This window comes from Borostomias antarcticus, assembly GCF_949987555.1.
Source record: "Borostomias antarcticus genome assembly, chromosome: 11".
In the NCBI taxonomy this organism is placed as follows: domain Eukaryota; kingdom Metazoa; phylum Chordata; class Actinopteri; order Stomiiformes; family Stomiidae; genus Borostomias; species Borostomias antarcticus.
Genome location: NC_140244.1, coordinates 12,135,379 through 12,154,586, shown reverse-complemented (window position 1 = coordinate 12,154,586; position 19,208 = coordinate 12,135,379). Strand labels below are relative to the sequence as shown.

Genomic DNA, 19,208 nt, shown 5'->3' with positions numbered 1-19,208 from the left:
GCTCGGTAACGGGCCGCTGACGGCGAGAATCCGGCAGCTGAGCTCGACGTCGTGAGGAGATTCCTCAGCGCTCTGGTGTTGAAGCTGGGACTATTCTGTACAGAGAGGTGCTACAGTAGGTGAATGTATAGGCAGGTTGGCGAAACCAGTTAAGACGCACACACAACTGCGAGCGCTCACCAGCGGAGGAGGTAGCCTAGCGTAGCGGGACAGTAGCAGAGTGAGCGGCAGCGCGTCCTCCACATGTGACAGACAGGCCTGTGGTTCCCGCCGGGGCCCCTGGGAGAACGAGCAGCGCTGCGTAGCGAGGTACGGGGGGGGGGGGGGCAGTCCCAGGACCCCGGCCAGGGGAGAGGGCAGATCCTGACTAGAGAAACGCTTTCCTCCCGGTATCTAAACCGGGTCACTACTTCCACCTGGCGGAACATTTTAAGGGCGGTTGCCAAGCAACTGAACTCTTGAGAGCCCTTTAGAAGTATGGAGTCTCATATACAGGCTTCAGTAGTTCGCTAGCCACACAGTTTCTTTCTTTGAAACTCCCCCTCATTATTGAGTCTGTGTGTGTGTGTGTACAGTACGTGTGTGCGTGTGTCTGTGTGTGTGTGTGTGTGCATGCTTGCACCTGGGTGTGGGTGTGTTTGTGTGTCTCTGTATGAGGGCTCATGTGTGTGTACACTTGCATATCTGTAGGAAGTGTGTGTAGGCAGGTGTGTGTCCCTGGCGGCAGGGGCGTGTGTGTGTGTGTGTGTGTGTGTGTGTGTGTGTGTGTGTGTGAACCTCGGTGAGACGGCCTTCTGGGACGAGCAGATGGGCTTTTCATGTTAAAGAAATCATGACATGGACATGAGGCTGGGGCCACTGTAGCCAGCACAAGGACTCTCTCTCTCTCTCTACCTCTCTATCTCTCTCTCTTTCTCCCAACCCCTCTCCCTCTCTCTCTTTCTCTCTCCCCCTCTCCACCCACTCTCTCCCTCTCTATTTCCCCCCTCTCTCTCTCTCTCCCTCTCTTTCTTCTATCTCCTGTGTCTCTTTTGCTTTCTCTTGATCCCTTCACCGCTCTCTCCTTCTCTCCTCCTGATACCCCCCCCTCTCTCTCTCTCTGTATCCAGGCTATTCCTCAAGGTCCTTTATCAGTGCAGGGCCTGTCTGGCGCATGCAGCCCCTGGTTGAGTCAGCTGTAGTCTGTCCTGTACCACATCAATCACGTCTCTGGGAGATTGCCCACCCATAAAGGTTGTCAGAGGAATATTCATACACCTCAAAGAAAACAAATAGGTGTTTCAAATCGTTTGAAAATATCAAACCCCGCTGTTAAATATGGTAATGAGGATCACATATTCTCATTCTAGCTGAAACTTTTCAGAAAATGGCTGCCTCTTAAATTGTTCCTTCGGGAAACTCAGCAGCCTCAGGAAACCGTTTCAGAAACCCATCAACTGTCTCCTGGCAAGGGAAGAGACGTTATTTTTAATGTTTAAGATTACAACCAGCCAGGCTTTTACAGCTGCTACAGCGAAGCTCTTTAGCTTCTCCAGCTGACGTGTGTGTATGTATGTCCCTTCACAGCTCCTATAGCACCTGCTCTTGTTTGTGTGCCAAACTGCTGTGTTGTAGACACAAGTCCGCTACAGTAACAACACCTTTTGACCTTGCTGTCTGACCTTACTGGTATGAGAGCTGAGGAGCCGGCCTCTCTCAGAACGTGTTATGGTGGGTTCACATACAACAGCCAAGACAGTTTTGCAGTTTTCAAATTGAATGTTTGTTTTCAAACTGCCTTTTAATTCGTACTGTAAAACCGCAGTTAAAGACTCCAGTTCCAGAACAGACAACAGAGAGACATTCTGGAACAAGAAACATTCTGAAAACATGATTACAATGGTCTTGGCTGTTGTAGTCAGCGATGTTAGATAACTAATATTGCTGCCAGTGGCCACATTTTGTATCCAAATTTGGGGGGGACATTTACATTGAAATTGAAATTTTTTGGGGGGGACATCTTCCTACGCGGCTGTATGGTCATTTGAATGCCACTCCCCCAATCTAAATCTTGGGGGGGACAATTTTAATGATCTCAAATATTGGGGGGGAGGGCATGTCCCCCCTGACCCCCCCAGTACCCCCGCCCCTGGCTGCTGCAGTAGCAATCCAAAGCAAACTCAGGTAATACTGTTCTGGCGTTTCTCTCAGTCACCCTAGCTCTCTAGGAGAGACCCGCTCCATAGCAGACTCTTCTAGAACACATCCTCTCCTCGCCTGCTACCAGCAGCTGTTTCTTAATGAAATACGTGTCTCTCTAACAGGGGAGCCCTTTTATTTCTGATGGGATATGACCTTTTGGTCTCATACTGTACTTTACATATGAGTCCTGTCACAGGCCGCACATACAGTGACTAAAATGATATTAGGATAGTATAATATTAAATTATGTTGGAGAAAAGTGAGTTGTGCAGAGAAACTCTAGACTACACACAGAAATCACTACCCTATCTTTCATTACGTGGATGCTAGAGGTTGTTGGTTTTCCACTCCAATGAGACAAACCTACTGTATCAGTCAACTAGGAGTCCACAGCTACTAAAGAGATACTTTAAAGGGGCTTGAGGTGTTGAGGGATGAGGTCCATATATCCTTCTCAAACATCTACATTCATTCCCCCGGGTGCTGCCAACCATCGCTAGGACGGATCATTCCGCCTTCACAAGTCTGACAGCGTCCCAGATGAGCACAGCTGACAGTGACAGAAGAAGTCAAGTGAGAGGGTTTAGAGAATACCCACAAACCCTCTGTATCAATGACGTGCCCTCTCAGCGGTCCTCTCCTTCCCCCCGTAGGACTGACCGCATCGCTGGGCAGTTGTGACGTTAATAAAGCCTGTTGCTGGTAGAGGGAGGGGCAGTCTGGTGAAGAGAACATTCTAGTCTAGTCTGGAGAGACCGACTGACCAGTATTATAATGGACAGAATGACATTATAGGTACTGTAACTACACAGGTACTGTAACTACACAGGTACAGGTAGAGGTGCCAACATGGTGCCAGCTATATGCCAGTATAGGGTGTTAAGGTGCCTGCACACTGCCCCAACCAACCAACTTCCAGCATTCTAACAACAACTGCCAACTTTAGAATGTTGGGTGTTGGGAGTCGGTTGGCGTTGGTTGGGGCCGTGAGCAGACACCTTTAAAGAAACTATATACTGTATACAATATTTAAGAAATTGACCACGAGAGGCAATGGGTTACACAGGATTTTACAACAGCTACGGGGTGTTGTTAGAAACTAAAACCTAAAACCCCCTGTTGTAAAATCCTGTAAAACCACTGCTTCGAGCGGTCAATTGCTTACGGTTACTACATATATATTTACAAAAAACACACAGTAGAGTGTTCTATTCAATCATTTATTTACCGATCATTCTTATAATTTTAGTATTTAAATAATCTCCCGCGATAGGCTATAGTTCTGAACTAAATGGTTGCCAGGCAACATAGGCTATCTCGCCTATTTGGATTGGCCTTGTTCACATAAGCCTATATAGGCAAAATTCGGGCGGTTCACATTTATTTGAACATTTCCAGCATGGTGCAGTTATTAAAACAGTTCTCCAGAGCACTCCTTTTTGCTGGTAGGGGTGTGGAAGTGTTGGAGTCGGACTTATGAGTGCGTTTCTGTAATAGGATACGAAAAAGGCGAGGTTGCTGCGAGTGGTTGCTATGCAAAGCATAGTAGCCTACCGCTTGATCTTATCAATGGCCTCGTCAATGAGATTGACGGTGCATTAATACTAATTGTTATGCGGTCGCAGCCGTGGGTTACAGAGTATTTTACAACGGCTGCTAGCCAATCAGAATCAAGTATCCAAACTCTCCGTTGTAGAATGTTTGTTTAACACTTTAGACGCGTATAATCATTGACTATGTCATCACTCTTGGTGTTGAAGGAAGATGCGGGGTTAGCCATGTCAACACTTCTCACTCCACTAAGACCGTCCACAGGTCAGAGTGGTCTGTCAGCTGTACGCTAGGTTCATATATACAGTACGGACACACACACACACACACACACACACACACACACACACACACACACACACACACACACAGCAGACATGTTAATGGCTCTTACCCTGCTTCATCTACTGTCCATGTCATCGGTTATGACTACATGGTTCAAAGGCTTCCATCTGCTGAATAAGCAGAAAGCCAAGTTATTTTGCAACCTCCAGCAATAAGTTTCTTTCTATCTCCTCAACCTAATGACTTCTACATCTTAGATCTAACATGCCATCCATCATCTAATGTCTTGCTGTTGTAGACAGTATAGAATTGACATTTATTAAGGATGTGTGTGTGTGTGTGTGTGTGTGTGTGTGTGTGTGTGTGTGTGTTGCTGAGGCATATATTATCCATGGCTTGCAGTGGCAATGAACCCTCAATGACTGTCCTTGGGAGCACTATATAGCTATGGGAACACGCCTGTGCTCAATCAATTGCATCCTTGGTAAATGGACTGCACTTATATAGCGCTTTTCCACCTTAGCGGCACACAAAGCGCTTTACAATGGCCTCTCATTCATCCATTCACACATACACTCACACACCAATGGCGGCAGCTGCCATGCAAGGTGCTAACCTGCTCATTGGGAGCAATTTGGGGTTGAGTGTCTTGCACAAGGACACTTCGACATGTGGACAGGAAGAGCTGTGATTGGAACTGCCGACCTGACGATCAGTGGACGACCTGCTCTACCTCCTGAGCCACAGCTGCACCAATCGATCAAATTAAAAATGTCGGATACCACTTAAGGTATCCCTATCGGATCCTGATTCTGTAGCCCCGCCTTCTCCTGGTACCGCTATCTTCCTGGTACTACCCTGACATCCTCCTGGTACTGCCATTCTCCTGGTACTACCCTGACATCTTCCTGGTACTGCCATTCTCCTGGTACTACCCTGACATCCTCCTGGTACTGCCATTCTCCTGGTACTACCCTGACATCTTCCTGGTACTGCCATCTTCCTGGTACTATCATCCTCCTGGCACTGCTCTACCATCCTCCTGGTACTGCTATCCTCCTGGTACTGACATCCTCCTGGTACTGTACTACCATCCTCCTGGTACTGCCATCCTCCTGGTACTGCCATCCTCCTGATACTGACATCCTCCTGGTACTGACATCCTCCTGGTACTGCTATCCTCCTGGTACTGCTATCCTCCTGGTACTGACATCTTCCTGGTACTGTACTACTATCCTCCTGGTACTGACATCCTCCTGGTACTGCTATCATCCTGGTACTGTACTGACATCCTCCTGGTACTGACATCTTCCTGGTACTGACATCCTCCTGGTACTGCTATCCTCCTGGTACTGACATCCTCCTGGTACTGACATCCTCCTGGTACTGCTATCCTCCTGGTACTGTACTACCATCCTCCTGGTACTGCTATCATCCTGGTACTGTACTGACATCCTCCTGGTACTGACATCTTCCTGGTACTGACATCCTCCTGGTACTGCTATCCTCCTGGTACTGACATCCTCCTGGTACTGACATCCTCCTGGTACTGCTATCCTCCTGGTACTGTACTACCATCCTCCTGGTACTGCTATCCTCCTGGTACTGACATATTCCTGGTACTGACATCCTCCTGGTACTGCTATCCTCCTGATACTGACATCTTCCTGGTACTGACATCTTCCTGGTACTGTACTACCATCCTCCTGGTACTGACATCTTCCTGGTACTGTACTACCATCCTCCTGGTACTGACATCTTCCTGGTACTGTACAACCATCCTCCTGGGCTGACATACTGCTGCCAGCTGGCAGGTACCATCGTCTTAAGGACAGAAAGATTGAATCATTTTTTCATTATTTTTCAATAACAGCACACCTCGTTGTGTATTATCCCTTACATATGTTTTATACAGTAGCAGTAGTTGTCATGATGGCAGTTATTACCTCCGCCCCAGGGGCAAAGCTCCGCAGTGTTATTATTTAAATCAGCAATATTTAAATTTCGCCTTGCGCCTGACGAGAATACTGGCTGCAGTGTAGAGAGCGACAAACAAGCTGCTAAAGCTATTGCTGATTATGGTGTTTTGTGCGCACAATACCACTTAGTGCGTTGTTATCAACTAGTTTGCTAACAAAGGCTAGTGCTACTAGTTAGCTGTTGATAACTAGATCAGCTGTTGCAACTGGAACGCTCACCTCGGGAGTGACCATTGCCAGTTCCCACTCGCACCTCCCGAGTCAAATGGAATGCACTATAACGTTATATTTCTCATTTATGTGGATAGTTGAAGCGATGCATTCTGTAGGCTACCTCAATAGAGTCTGCTAAATTAACATGTCTAATGCTTTATGTATACTATCTGTTAGTGTGAAGTGTGATGATTTCTGTACAGCCAAGATCGAACCCAGCATGGGCAAGTGAGCGTAAAGGCAATACTGCCAAGCAACACAGTGACACCTGTTATATAGACTAGTGTCTCAACTTGCATTTAAACGATAATGTAAACTTCAAGCATTCAAAGTAAACTGCAGACACTTTCAGGTGGATGAAAATAAAGTGTCTGCACATTAATTATTAATGATTGACTTAATAGAAAACGATATCTCGCCTATAGACTATAGATTTAACATGTCATTGGCTGTATAACTCCCATCTCAAATGTACATCTTGTAAACTACTGTCTGCAGACTCTGAACCAGCCCACTCCTCCCTCCACTACTGCTCTGCTTGGCTGTTAATGAATGTGAATGGGAAGTCTTCACAAAACTAGCAACGTTTTGGAAATTGGAGAGGAAAGATGTCAAGCAGAAGAGGAAACTACAGGTGGTGCTACAGTAACCAATTCAAAAAGCCAGTAGGAGAGCACAGCACATGAGAGGTGGTGGTGGGAGGTGGGAGGAAAGGTAGAGGAAATGTAGAGAAGGGGGGGGGGGCGGTGGGGGGGGACGTGGAAGGGGGAGAGCAGTTGAGGGGGGGGGGCAGGGGCGGAGGTCTGCTCTCCGAGTGCAAGCCCCTCTAGTCTTGTAATATGTTTCATACAGTAGTTATCATGATGGTACACTGTCTCTAGTGTTTCAGGAAACCTGTAGAGACACTTGAAATATCAAAAGTGTTTATTTTGAATATGATTTTAATAAAAATTTATCCTGAGATCCAGATGATTCTGTTATTGACTTGTGTTCTGTTGTCAAAAGTGTAAGTTGTGTGGATAGTGTTACAGTACAGACTGAGCTGTCCGTTTGTCCATATACTGGAGAGTTGAAGCACAATTCTTTAACATGTTCATCCTGACCAGATTCTGCTTGGATATTAAAACTTGGATTTTTTATTTTTTTTTCTTGACGACTCTGAGGTATACTTGGTTCAATCAGTTTCATCTGCTGATGATTTTGGCTGTTGCAGATTACTGTTGCATGAAATCTCATTAATATCGTTCATTTGGATAAATCCCGGGGTTTGAAAACATCTCATATTCCAGCTGCATTCAGATGGAATAACCAGGCGGAATAACCAAGACTCCCATGACTAATGCCGCATTCCAGATAAGATTTTGAGCCCGTAAGTTACGACTTCAAGTCACGACTCACGACTTCATAGCGTTGCAGGCAAACTGTCTGAATGTGTGGCATTCTGGATAAATATAAACAAGCCGATATGGTAAAAGCTTGAGATTTGGCACATTGTCAGAGCTGGCAAGCTAAACATTGTATGCCTAATTTCGCTATGCTAAGAAATCGTACGTTACATTTTATTTATTGACATCATCGACTTTTGAATGGTCACGTTCAGGTTTACCTTAATGTTAGCTAGCTAGCACTAGCTATCTCTTGTCAACATATTTGGGCATCATTACATACACATAGATTGTAGTGCATAATCGTTGATTACAACGTACAAATTTACTTTACGTTGCCCTAAAGTTATCTTTGTCGCCCTACCCATGGGGGCTGCCATCTTGCTTAGAGGGCTGTGTGACGTCAGAGAGCGCAACTGGGAGTACATCGATCTGGTACGAGTTCACGGGTGGGAAGTTACGGGTTTGACTGCCATTCCAGTGCATTTTCACGTGTAGAAGGTCGGAAAAACACGAGTTACGGGTTGCCTGGAACCCATAATAAGACCCACCCAGCCACAACGCACACCCTCCCCCCTGACGGCTGTCACTGCTGGCCCCGCCTCCAGACCCTCCCCCCTGATGGCTGTCACTACTGGCCCCGCCTCCACACCCTCCCCCCTGACAACTGGCCCCGCCTCCACACCCTCCCCCATAACGGCTGTCATTGCTGACCCTGACTCCACACCCTCCACCCTGGGGGTTATCCCTCGCCCCGCCTCCACACCCTCCCCCCTGGGGGTTATCCCTGGCCCCGCCTCCACACCCTCCCCCCTGGGGGTTATCCCTGGCCCCGCCTCCACACCCTCCCCCCTGGGGGTTATCCCTGGCCCCGCCTCCACACCCTCCCCCCTAAGGGTTATCCCTGGCCCTCGCTTTCAATCACACTCCATTTAAACGAGCCAATGCTCTTTAATCTGATGGTCAGAGACCTCAGAGATGTTCTGGTCATACGTGGCTCTGCTGTTACTATTGATAATCCACACTGTGGTTTAAGACATGTCTATGGAACACAAGGAACTTGACTGCTGCATTACATTACATTACAGTCATTTAGCAGACGCAAAGTGACTTGCAATAACTGCATTTAACCTAGGCAGTCAGTGTACTACTACTCACCAGAACTCACAAGTGCATCTCCTTTCTGAACAAGTGACTGAGAGCATAATATAGTGCTAAAGCTAAAGTGTAATAAATACTGTACAGTAGGTGCTTACGAGGGAGGCTCGTGGTACTACTTCTTGAAGAGGTGAGCTTTGAACCTGCAGCGAAAGTTGGGCAGCGATTCTGCTGCATGGATGACTGTGTTATGATCATTAGTTAAGGTTTCTGTTTGAGGCTATGAATATAGTTTATTGGAACCCCAGAGGCCGTGCCGTGTGTGTGGGGGGGTGCGAGGCCTGTATTAAAGCAGAGTCAATCTGGGCTGGCATCCGCTGGAGGGATCTGACCCAACTCCCCTCAGGCTTCCCCAGAAGAGCCTGGAGCCACAGCCAGCCAGGCATCTGCCCAGCGCCGCCTCACCACTCTGACAAAACCTATTACAGGCCGGACAGAATCAAACTACCATCCTGGGACTCTGTGGTTTGTTTTGCCTGCTCTCTCTCTCTCTCTCTCTCTGTCTCTCTCTCTCGCGTGCTTCCAGCCCCCCTAGGATCTAGCTAGATGAGAAGCAGAGAGAGAGAGGGGTGCGGTAGGGTGGTGGTGAGAGGAAGGGGGACCGATGGTCTCTGGTTAAACAATCAATCCATACCATAATATGATGGGGCTCACGCTAGTCCCTTAGCGACGGGTTATGAATGAGACTGAGGAAGACTCAGTGTGCTGTCCAACCACACGGTTTCCCATCTTTTAATTAGATACCATATCTGCCGGTGTCACGTACCGCTCGACTTGTTAGAACGTTATTCAAAGCCTAACCATGCTCTCTCTCTCTCCCCCACCCCTCTCTCTCTCTCTCCCCCACCCCTCTATCTCTGTTTCTGTCTCTCCCCCACCCCTCTCTCTCTGTTTCTCTCTCTCTGTCCCTCTCTCTCCCCCACCCCACTCTCTCTGTTTCTGTCTCTCTCTCTCTCCCCCACCCCCCTCTCTCTGTCCCTCTCTCTCCCCCACCCCTCTCTCTCTGTTTCTGTCTCTCTGTCTCCATCTCTCCCCTACCCCTCTCTCTCTGTTTCTCTCTCTCTGTCTCTCTCTCTGTCTCTCTCTCTCCCCAGGTGGCCAACCTCCTGCGCCTCTTCCAGATCCCTCAGATCAGCTACGCCTCCACCAGCGCCAAGCTGAGCGACAAGACCCGCTACGACTACTTCGCCCGCACGGTGCCGCCCGACTTCTACCAGGCCAAGGCCATGGCCGAGATCCTGCGCTACTTCAACTGGACCTACGTCTCCACCGTGGCGTCCGAGGGCGACTACGGCGAGACGGGCATCGACGCCTTCCAGCAGGAGGCCCGCGCGCGGCAGATCTGCGTGGCCACCTCCGCCAAGGTCAGCCGCTCGATGAGCCGCTTCAGCTACGACGCCGTGATCCGCGCGCTGCAGCAGAAGTCCAACGCCAGGGTGGTCATCCTGTTCACGCGCAGCGAGGACGCCAGGGAGCTGCTGGTAGCCGCCGCCCGCATGAACGTGAGCTTCATCTGGGTGGCCAGCGACGGCTGGGGGGCGCAGGAGAGCGTGGTGAGGGGCAGCGAGGCGGTGGCCGACGGGGCCTTCACCATCGAGCTGGCCTCCTACCCCATCCCCCAGTTCAACGACTACTTCACCGGCCTCAACCCCTACAACAACACGCGCAACCCCTGGTTCCGGGAATTCTGGGAGAACCGCTTCCAGTGCAGCCTCCACGAGGTAGGCTGCGGGAAGCACTCGCTGCGGGACGGCCAGTTCGAACCCGAGTCCAAGATCATGTTCGTGGTGAACGCAGTGTACGCCATGGCCCACGCGCTGCACAACATGCGGCAGGCGCTGTGCCCCAACTCCACCAAGGTCTGCGACGCCATCAAGCCCGGCAACGGAAGGAAGTTCTACAGGGACTACCTCCTGAAGACCAAGTTCGACGGTGAGTGGAGAGTGTTGTGCGGCTTTCGTTTTGAATGTAAAACTTGCCTCGAGGTGTGTTTATGAAATCGGAATAGACACCTGTCAAGAACTGTCGAGTTGTTAAATATCTACTCATCCCTTTCTGTGACAGAAATCCTTTCTTCCGCCACTTTACACAGTCAGAAGAAAAAAAAAAACGCTACTGGTTATCCTGTAATGAGTATCACTCCTGCTGACTAATGTGATTACATCATCATCATCGTAGACCCGGTGTATCTCACAGCGAAACGTGGAAGCAGCCCAAGACTAATCCAGGTGTTTCACACTGCCGGTGCAGATAATAACAGTTTGTAATGATTACATTTGAGATGAAACGTGTGTTTTCAGGCCCGGTCTTTCATGCGTCAGTCTCAAGTGTGGAAAGTGATTTGGCCTCCAGTCTGGATGCGGCAGATAAGGGTCACATGAATAGCCCCATCATCGCAGGGACTCCAGCATTTACCGGAACGGGCGCCGGTCAGAGACGGTCATTAACTGTAACAGAGCGATTAAGTGAAAAGACACTTCAGTCAACAAATGTGTACAGTGTTGATAACAACCTCATCAAATGTAACTGAATCCTCGGCTAAGTGGTCTGCTGGGTTACCCTGGCAACAAGGGTATTGATGGGGAGTGATGGACATTTCCGCGGGTGAGCGATGGGGGAGTGAATGGGTTTGGGAGTCGATGAGATGTTTCTTTTCTCCAGCTATCCATCTCAACTCTTAACCTCCCATAGATCCCAGATGAATTCCCGAGGGGGGCTCGCTGTCAAGCGGGATCTGATTGGATTACAGGACTAAAATTGGCCCGTGCCCTGCAGTGTGTGGAAATCTACAGGCGGAAGACAGAACAACAGCAGGGTCACAAATCACTCTTAATGCACTTTGAAACCCCATTTCCGCTAGTTGATAACTAGACAGGTTCTGTATTTAACTGAGTGGTTACACACACACATACACACACACACACACACACACACACACACACACACACACACACACACACATCCCCTCTGCAGGTATGCCTTCAGGCCTGTCGGGTAAAGCCCTCTTCCACACATTACACACTCAGGTAATGAAATGTAATAGATTCACAAGAAGAGGTTATAAAATGTACTGTATATGTCCAAATAACAAATAGTATACAAGTAGCACCCTTGCCAATAAATCTATTACCTTCTCAATGAACCCTGCAGTTCATAGCACTCATAAACTATCCCCAAAAACAACAGCTTTTGACCTTAGAATCTCATTCCAGCTCAACTGCGGTGAGAAAACTAGCTCAACCTTCTGGCTTCAATTATGTAAATGTTCTGTTCACACCTGTGTCCAACGTTGCATCCACTGTTCAATCTGATGTGAAGGAGTGGAATGTTAGAAGAGATATATGAAGTGATGAAGCGAAAAGCAATCATTCATTCATTCATTCAATCATGAAATGCACACTAGAAGACCTATTCTGTGCCCATCACACTGTATTTGGGGCGAAAAACACAATCACAATTGATTAGAGTTTCCAAACTCAGTTAAACCATTAAGTCAGGCTGCTGCTGATGAATCATTGGTGTGAATAAGTATTTATTCTACGGGGTCACTAAGAAAAAGATATCTGCCATGCATTGACCCTCTTCTCCTCTTCCCTTCTCTCCCCTCTCCTCCCTTCTCCTCTCTTCTCTTCTCTCCTCTTCTCTCTTTGTTCTATTCTCCTCTCTTCTCTCCTCTTCTCTCTCTTCCTCTCCTCTCCTCCTCTCTCCTCTCCTCCTCTCCATTCTTCTCTCCTCTTCTGTCCTCTCCTCTTCCCCTCCTCTCCACTCCTCTGCTCCTTCTTTCTGCCATCACTCCAACCAGCTCCATTCCGTCCGGCCGACACGGAGAACATGGTGCGCTTCGACGGCCTTGGCGACAGCCTGGGCCGCTACAACATCTTCCACTACCACCGGGAGGACGGCCGCTATGTGTACCGCAAGGTGGGCTACTGGGCCCAGAGCCTGACCCTGAACAACAGCGCCGTCTCCTGGCCGGACCCCGGGGGGGCCCCCGCCTCGCAGTGCAGCGACCCCTGCAGGAAGAACGAGGTGAAGAGCATGCAGCCGGGCGACGTGTGCTGCTGGATCTGCATCCCCTGCCAGTCCTACCAGTTCCTGCAGGACGAGTTCACTTGCGCCGACTGCAGCTTCGGCCAGTGGCCCCTGGCCAACCTGACGGGCTGCTACGACCTGCCTGAGGAGTACATCCACTGGGAGGACGCCTGGGCGGTGGGGCCCGTCACCATCTCCTGCCTGGGCATGCTCTGCACCCTCTTCATCATTGGCCTGTTCCTCAAGCACAACGACACCCCCGTGGTGAAGGCCAGCGGGCGCGAGCTCTCCTACATCCTGCTGCTGGGCGTGCTCATGTGCTACAGCATGACCTTCATCTACATCGCCAAGCCGTCGGTGGCCGTCTGCACCCTGCGCCGCCTGGGCCTTGGCACGTCGTTCGCCGTCTGCTACTCCGCCCTGCTCACCAAGACCAACCGCATCGCGCGGATCTTCAGCGGCGTGAAGGACGGCGCCCAGCGGCCGCGGTTCATCAGCCCCGCCTCCCAGGTGGCCATCTGCGGGGCGCTGATCTCCTGCCAGCTGCTGGTGGTGGTGGTGTGGCTCCTGGTGGAGGCGCCGGGCGTCCGCAAGGAGGTGAGCCCCGAGCGGAGGGACGTGGTCACGCTCAAGTGCAACAGCAAGGACTCCAGCATGCTGGTGTCGCTGACCTACAACTGCGTCCTCATCGTCCTCTGCACCGTCTACGCCTTCAAGACCCGGAAGTGCCCGGAGAACTTCAACGAGGCCAAGTTCATTGGGTTCACCATGTACACCACCTGCATCATCTGGCTGGCCTTCCAGCCCATCTTCTACGTCACCGCCAGCGACTACAGGGTGAGTGTAAACTGTTTTGGATGGGGTCAACAAAGTTAGATTGATTTTCTATTGACTTTCAGTGTTTATACAGATAGCATGACTAAACATCGTCCTCATAATATGTATTCCAGCTTTTGGATAGTGACCATTCACTCATTCTATACAAACTGTAGTGTCCCAATTATGTGAACCAAAATGTGACAGAATGCTTTTTTCATTTCAGTGCGACTTTAAGCCTACTGCAGCGCACAAACATAAAAAGAATAGGCCTACAATTATTCCCTCTAGCATGAGAGCTTGGCTCGTCGGTAACTTTATAGAACCACACGACACACTGGAAATAACCCAGACCTCCTGTGTGGGAAAATTATTAGGCTAATTTAAACCAAATTAATTATTATTATTATTATTTTTATGAATTGCATTCATATAGCGCCCTTCATGATACCCAGAGCGCTTTACAGAGTCCAGTATTCATTCAGACACAGTCATACCGGTGGTGGTAAGCTACATCTGTAGCCACAGCTGCCCTGGGGCAGACTGACAGAAGCGTGGCTGCCAGCGCCTACCGACCACCACCAACATTCATTCACATTTATACGTTGCATATACAAAATGCAATCCAAAATAAAGAGCACATAGTAGACTTTGTAATTTTATACTCTGGGGAAACCAGCTACCGCGTAAAAGCCTTCCTTGATCAGTGCGTCCTGGGTACGGGGAAACTTTATATACTGGCCAATCCTGCGCAACATGACATCCAGTACTTGGGAAAGCACAGGTGAGAAACTGTTTTGGGAAATCCCAGCACCGAGAGCTACTGTACGCTGGAATGAACCAGTTGCGAGAAAATGGAGAGTAGCCAGAAGTTTGGTTATTGCAGGTATGGCATGAATTCTTCTTGTGACTGGCTCCAAATCAGCCATTAATTCATCTAATAGCTCCAAAATGGAATTGCTAGATAAGCGATAGCCTATGTTTGGATTATCCTCTACTCTGACGTCCCAAACATTGTCACACGGATGGAGAACATCCGTTCTCGGCGTGCTCGCCTCCTTTGTCTTCTCATTATAACGGCCGCCATGTGTGTGCGCAATTGCACGGAGCCAAATAGTACCTGCCCTTCCAAGGTACTTAATTGCAAATGCTAACGCCACCACTCAATTAGCTTTAAGGCTTGATAAGTCACAGTGCGCGTGCTACAATTACGTATTTGCATTTTCTCCTCCCATATTTTGCATGCTAGGGGACGCACGCCCCTTGTTGCGTCCTTCAAGTGCACAAATTAACACGTGCTATCCAATTAATACGTTTGGCCGACATGAATACGCAATCCCCCTTGCACACCGTTCATTGATCACCTTGCATATTTCTTTGCGGGTACTAAGGCATTCGCACACGTTTTTATACGTGCAAACCTTTAGTAGATCAGGCCCTCTGTGTTTTGTTGTCCCCCAAAGTGCGAGCCAGAAGACGCCAGTTCATCGAGTTTAAGTCTCTTGAAGCACATGGCTGTGAGCTGAGATTACAGATATCACATCTCTTTGATCGACCGTCTTTAACTCTGATAAAAGCAGCCTCTCACTCTTCATGTGACGGGAGAAATCTGTTGCTGTTGAGAACAAAGTCCATCATATCCTCCCAAACCACGCTTTTGAAGAGCTGGTACAGATTTGGATAAAACACCGTCTGAGATCGTCTAATTACAGTTTTTCCCCAATTGCTAAGACACATTTCTTGACACCCTCCACCCTTTTCTCAACACTAAGCACCAAACACAATTTTCTAACTACATTCACAAAACCTCTGACTCTTCTTGCAAAACCAAACAATCGTTCTTAAACAGTTTCATCTGTACTCAAAACCAAACAATGTTGTCAGATCATAGCCCAAGCCAGTCAAAATTAAAAACACTACTGAGCAGTCATTACATACTACATCAAAGAATGGAAAACACAATGTTTAGGGCATGCCAAAGTTTTGGAATCCCTTGCTAGTGAGCAAGTTAAGGATTTTTTATACACCCATTCTCTTTTATCAAAGCATCAGTCAGGGTTCAGAAAAAACCATAGCACTGTAACAGCGGCTATGAAAGTCGTAAATGATATTACCAGCTGTCTAGACAATAAACAACATTGTGCATGCCTTTTCTTAGATTTATCCAAAGCATTTGACACGGTAGACCATGACACTCTCATTAAACGACTTGTCAATACAGGTTTTTCTCAACATACTGTAGGTTGGTTCACTAACTACCTCTCAGACAGAACACAGGCTACCCAGTTTGAAGGTCTAATTTTTTAACTGTTTCTAAGGGGGTCCCACAAGGGTCCGTATTAGGCCCACTTGTATTTACAGTTTACATAAACTCTCTGGGTGAAGATGTTAAAAATGCATCCTTCCATTTCTATGCTGACGACACAGTGATTTACTGTTGTGCACCCACCCTCAGTAAAACCTTTGATTATCTGCAACATGCTTTTAACAGAGTGCAAACACAATTGTCCCACCTGAAGCTGATCCTCAATGCTGAAAAAAACAAGCTAATGATCTTCTCTAATAGTAAGAAGCTGGAGTTAAATCAGAGCATTGTTACCACTCAAGGTCAATACATCGAGGCAGTCTCTACTTATAAATACTTAGGATTTTTAATTGACAACCACCTCACTTTTAAACCTCATATACAGAGTCTGGTAGAGAAGCTAAAAGCTAGGTTAGGTTTCTTTTTCAGAAACAAGGCTTGTTTCTCTTTTGGTGTAAGACGTAGGTTGGTTGAGGCGACTTTCTTGCCGGTCCTAGACTACGGTGATGTGTTGTACATGAATGCACCTGTCCATTGTCTTCACATGTTGGATACTGTGTATCATGGAGCTTTGAGGTTTGTCACTGGCTGTGGATCCCTGTATTTTAAAGTTAATTGGCCTGCTCTTTCTATACGACGGCTAACTCACTGGTATGTTTTTATTTATAAAGCCATTTTGGGCAGACTCCCCTGTTATTTAGCTGTGTATCTAAGCCAAAAACTTAGCTCTTGTGGGTTGCGATCCCAGGACTCTATCACAATGACTGTTCCTAGAGTTCGGACTGAGATGGGCAAAAAGGCTTTTATGTACTCTGCCCCCTCAACATGGAACACTTAACAAAACACGCTTAAACTCCAGGACAGAATCACTCTAAATAAATTCAAAAGTGCTGTAAAGGCTATAGAAACCCAATCTATTGGTAATTGTAATTGTTAACTGATCGTCTATTACTGATTTTGCGCTTTGAGCTAGTCTTGTTAACATTTGTTGTCATTGTTGTTGCGGTTGTTATTGTTGTTTTTTGTTGTCATTGTGTATCATAACCTTTATGTTTAGCTGTGTATCGTAACCTTTATGTCTTTTTTTCAGGAAACTGTGTTGCTGCCACTCTTGGCCAGGATTCTCTTGTAAAAGAGATTTTAATCTCAATTAGTTTTTAACCTGGTTAAATAAAGGTATATATATGTAGCTGCAGAAAAAAAAAAATTGTTTACAAATTAAATGCATTATGCATAAAATAAAATAAAAACTACACACATTCAGCACTTGCATACAGTAAAAATAAAGAAAAAGGACAACGACAAAATATGAATGAGAAGCACAAAATCAAACTCAACAATTGCTTCATCATTGGGCCTCAGCATCACGTCTTGGTGCTGTGTCAGGCCACAGGACTTCATTCACATCACAGCACATTCTCCCCAGCCAGGCAACGGGGGAAGAACCCTCTGGTGTGCCGGATCCAGACTTGGCAAGCCTCCACACCTATACAGTAAATCAAATCAAATACAGTATTACGGACAGTATTTGTATAGCACATTTCATACACAGAGGCAACACAATGTGCTTTACAGAGAGGAAGGGAGAGGAGAATGTACATATAATGATCCTACCCCTAATTTTCCAGAGGGAAGCAAATAAACAGTTCACTCACCTATGTCATCACAGGCCATCCCATGGCCTGCAGGGGATTTTCCCTGGTGTAGGGTTCTCGCTCATAAACCTTCCACCGACATGAAGAGAAGAATGTGCGTTGAGGAAAGGGGAGTACGGTGGAAGGCAAATATTGAGGAACTCTTGCTGGTTGATGTTGAACCACTCTTGGATCTGGACATTGAGGTGAAAACTGACATTGTCCCACACAATGACAGACAGGATGCTCTGCCTGCTCACCCTGCTGCTCACGCCCAAACAACACATCTCCAAGACCACCCAGAAATGTAAGGAGAAGTTGGGTGTTACTGTATATGGTCCCAAGGTGGCATGATGGTGCACAACCCCACGGTTGCTTATGGTAGCACATAATGTGATGTTGGCACCACGCTGGCCAGGGAATTCAACAACGGCCCGTTGGCCAATCATGTTCCAGCCTCTCCTCCTCCTCTTGGCCAGATTGAACCCAGCTTCATCGACAAAGACGTATTCATGGAGTCTTTCCATGGAATCCAGTTCAAACACTCTCTATAGAATTAGATCTAGTTTTGTGAGTGCTAAAGAAAGACAGACCTGTGCTGTAGAGTATTACGTACAGTATGTACTCCTCCTGATTTACATACATTACATTGTCATGTAGCCTGACAGTAGTATACAGTAGTATTGGCCTGTAAACAATCAACACTGAATGTGTTTGAATGTACACCTACCTGCACATGCCCCCCCCCCCCGAGACGTCTCTCTCTCTTCAGCTTGGCTCTAAGTCGTGAAAGGGCAGTGTTTCCAGTGATGTCTTGGTTACCTCAGGGACGTTAACTTAGCCCACCTCCATGCACTAAAGCGCGAGGCCCGGTGTGACCGCCCCTTTCGGCCCCCCCTAGCGGTGCCCCTGACTCTGTACACTTGCTTCAGGTGCTTCTTTGAGGACACAGTCAATGGTGGAAAGGCTGACACTGTTGATTTCTTCAAAGTTTACATCGGCTTCAGTAACTCTGCTGTATTTCACGCAGTGTAATGGTGTTGATTTGACGAACCATGTCAACTATGAGGGCTTCTTGCTGTTGGGAGAACAAAGGTGTCCTACCGTCGTGTGGCAGTCTTGCAATTCTACAAAAAGTGAACATGCAGTTACAAAAACATACATGCAGTAACATACCAACAGTGATGGACTTTTCCCCTTTTACTGTATTGGCAAAGTATACTGTAAACTTTCAATGACAAAAAAGCAATGATCTGTTCTCTGCTCTGAATCTCGGGATGATGGTGGACACAGTGAATCTGCTGATGGTGGACACAGTGAGTCTGCTGATGGTGGGCTGCTCTCTTTCTCCTGCTTCCCTCAATGGCATTCTCTGGTCTATCACAGTAGCTCTGATTTCATCGGACATTACTGTTCTTTGTCTTCCTTGCTCCCCTAATCTTCCTCCTTTCCCCCGTTTTATAGTTTTTTAGTAATTTAACTTTTAATAGTAATAATAATAGTTAATAGTTTTGTGCCATTGAAACTACTGATGGAATGTTCAGTATCATTATGTTTTTAGAGCGGTGGCAGCTGTTGCTTTGAAAATATTAACACATTTTGTAAACTGCTGGCACTCCTACAGTTTTGAAAGGTCACACACACATATTATACAAAAAAACATTCACAC

The 19,208-nt window shown here is 47.5% G+C and overlaps 1 protein-coding gene across 2 annotated transcripts in view; it reads left to right on the top strand.

Moving 5' to 3' along the window:
* grm2a (glutamate receptor, metabotropic 2a) overlaps window positions 1–19,208 on the top strand; it is a gene marked incomplete at its 3' end in the record, with an annotated part of 63,208 nt that overhangs the window by 37,552 nt on the left and 6,448 nt on the right. For both annotated transcript variants that reach the window (XM_084445195.1, XM_084445196.1), the window contains exons 2-3: window positions 9,847–10,684; window positions 12,555–13,621. In XM_084445195.1, coding sequence (XP_084301321.1) covers window positions 9,847–10,684; window positions 12,555–13,621 — 1,905 coding nt within the window. The remainder of the gene's footprint in view (window positions 1–9,846; window positions 10,685–12,554; window positions 13,622–19,208) is intronic.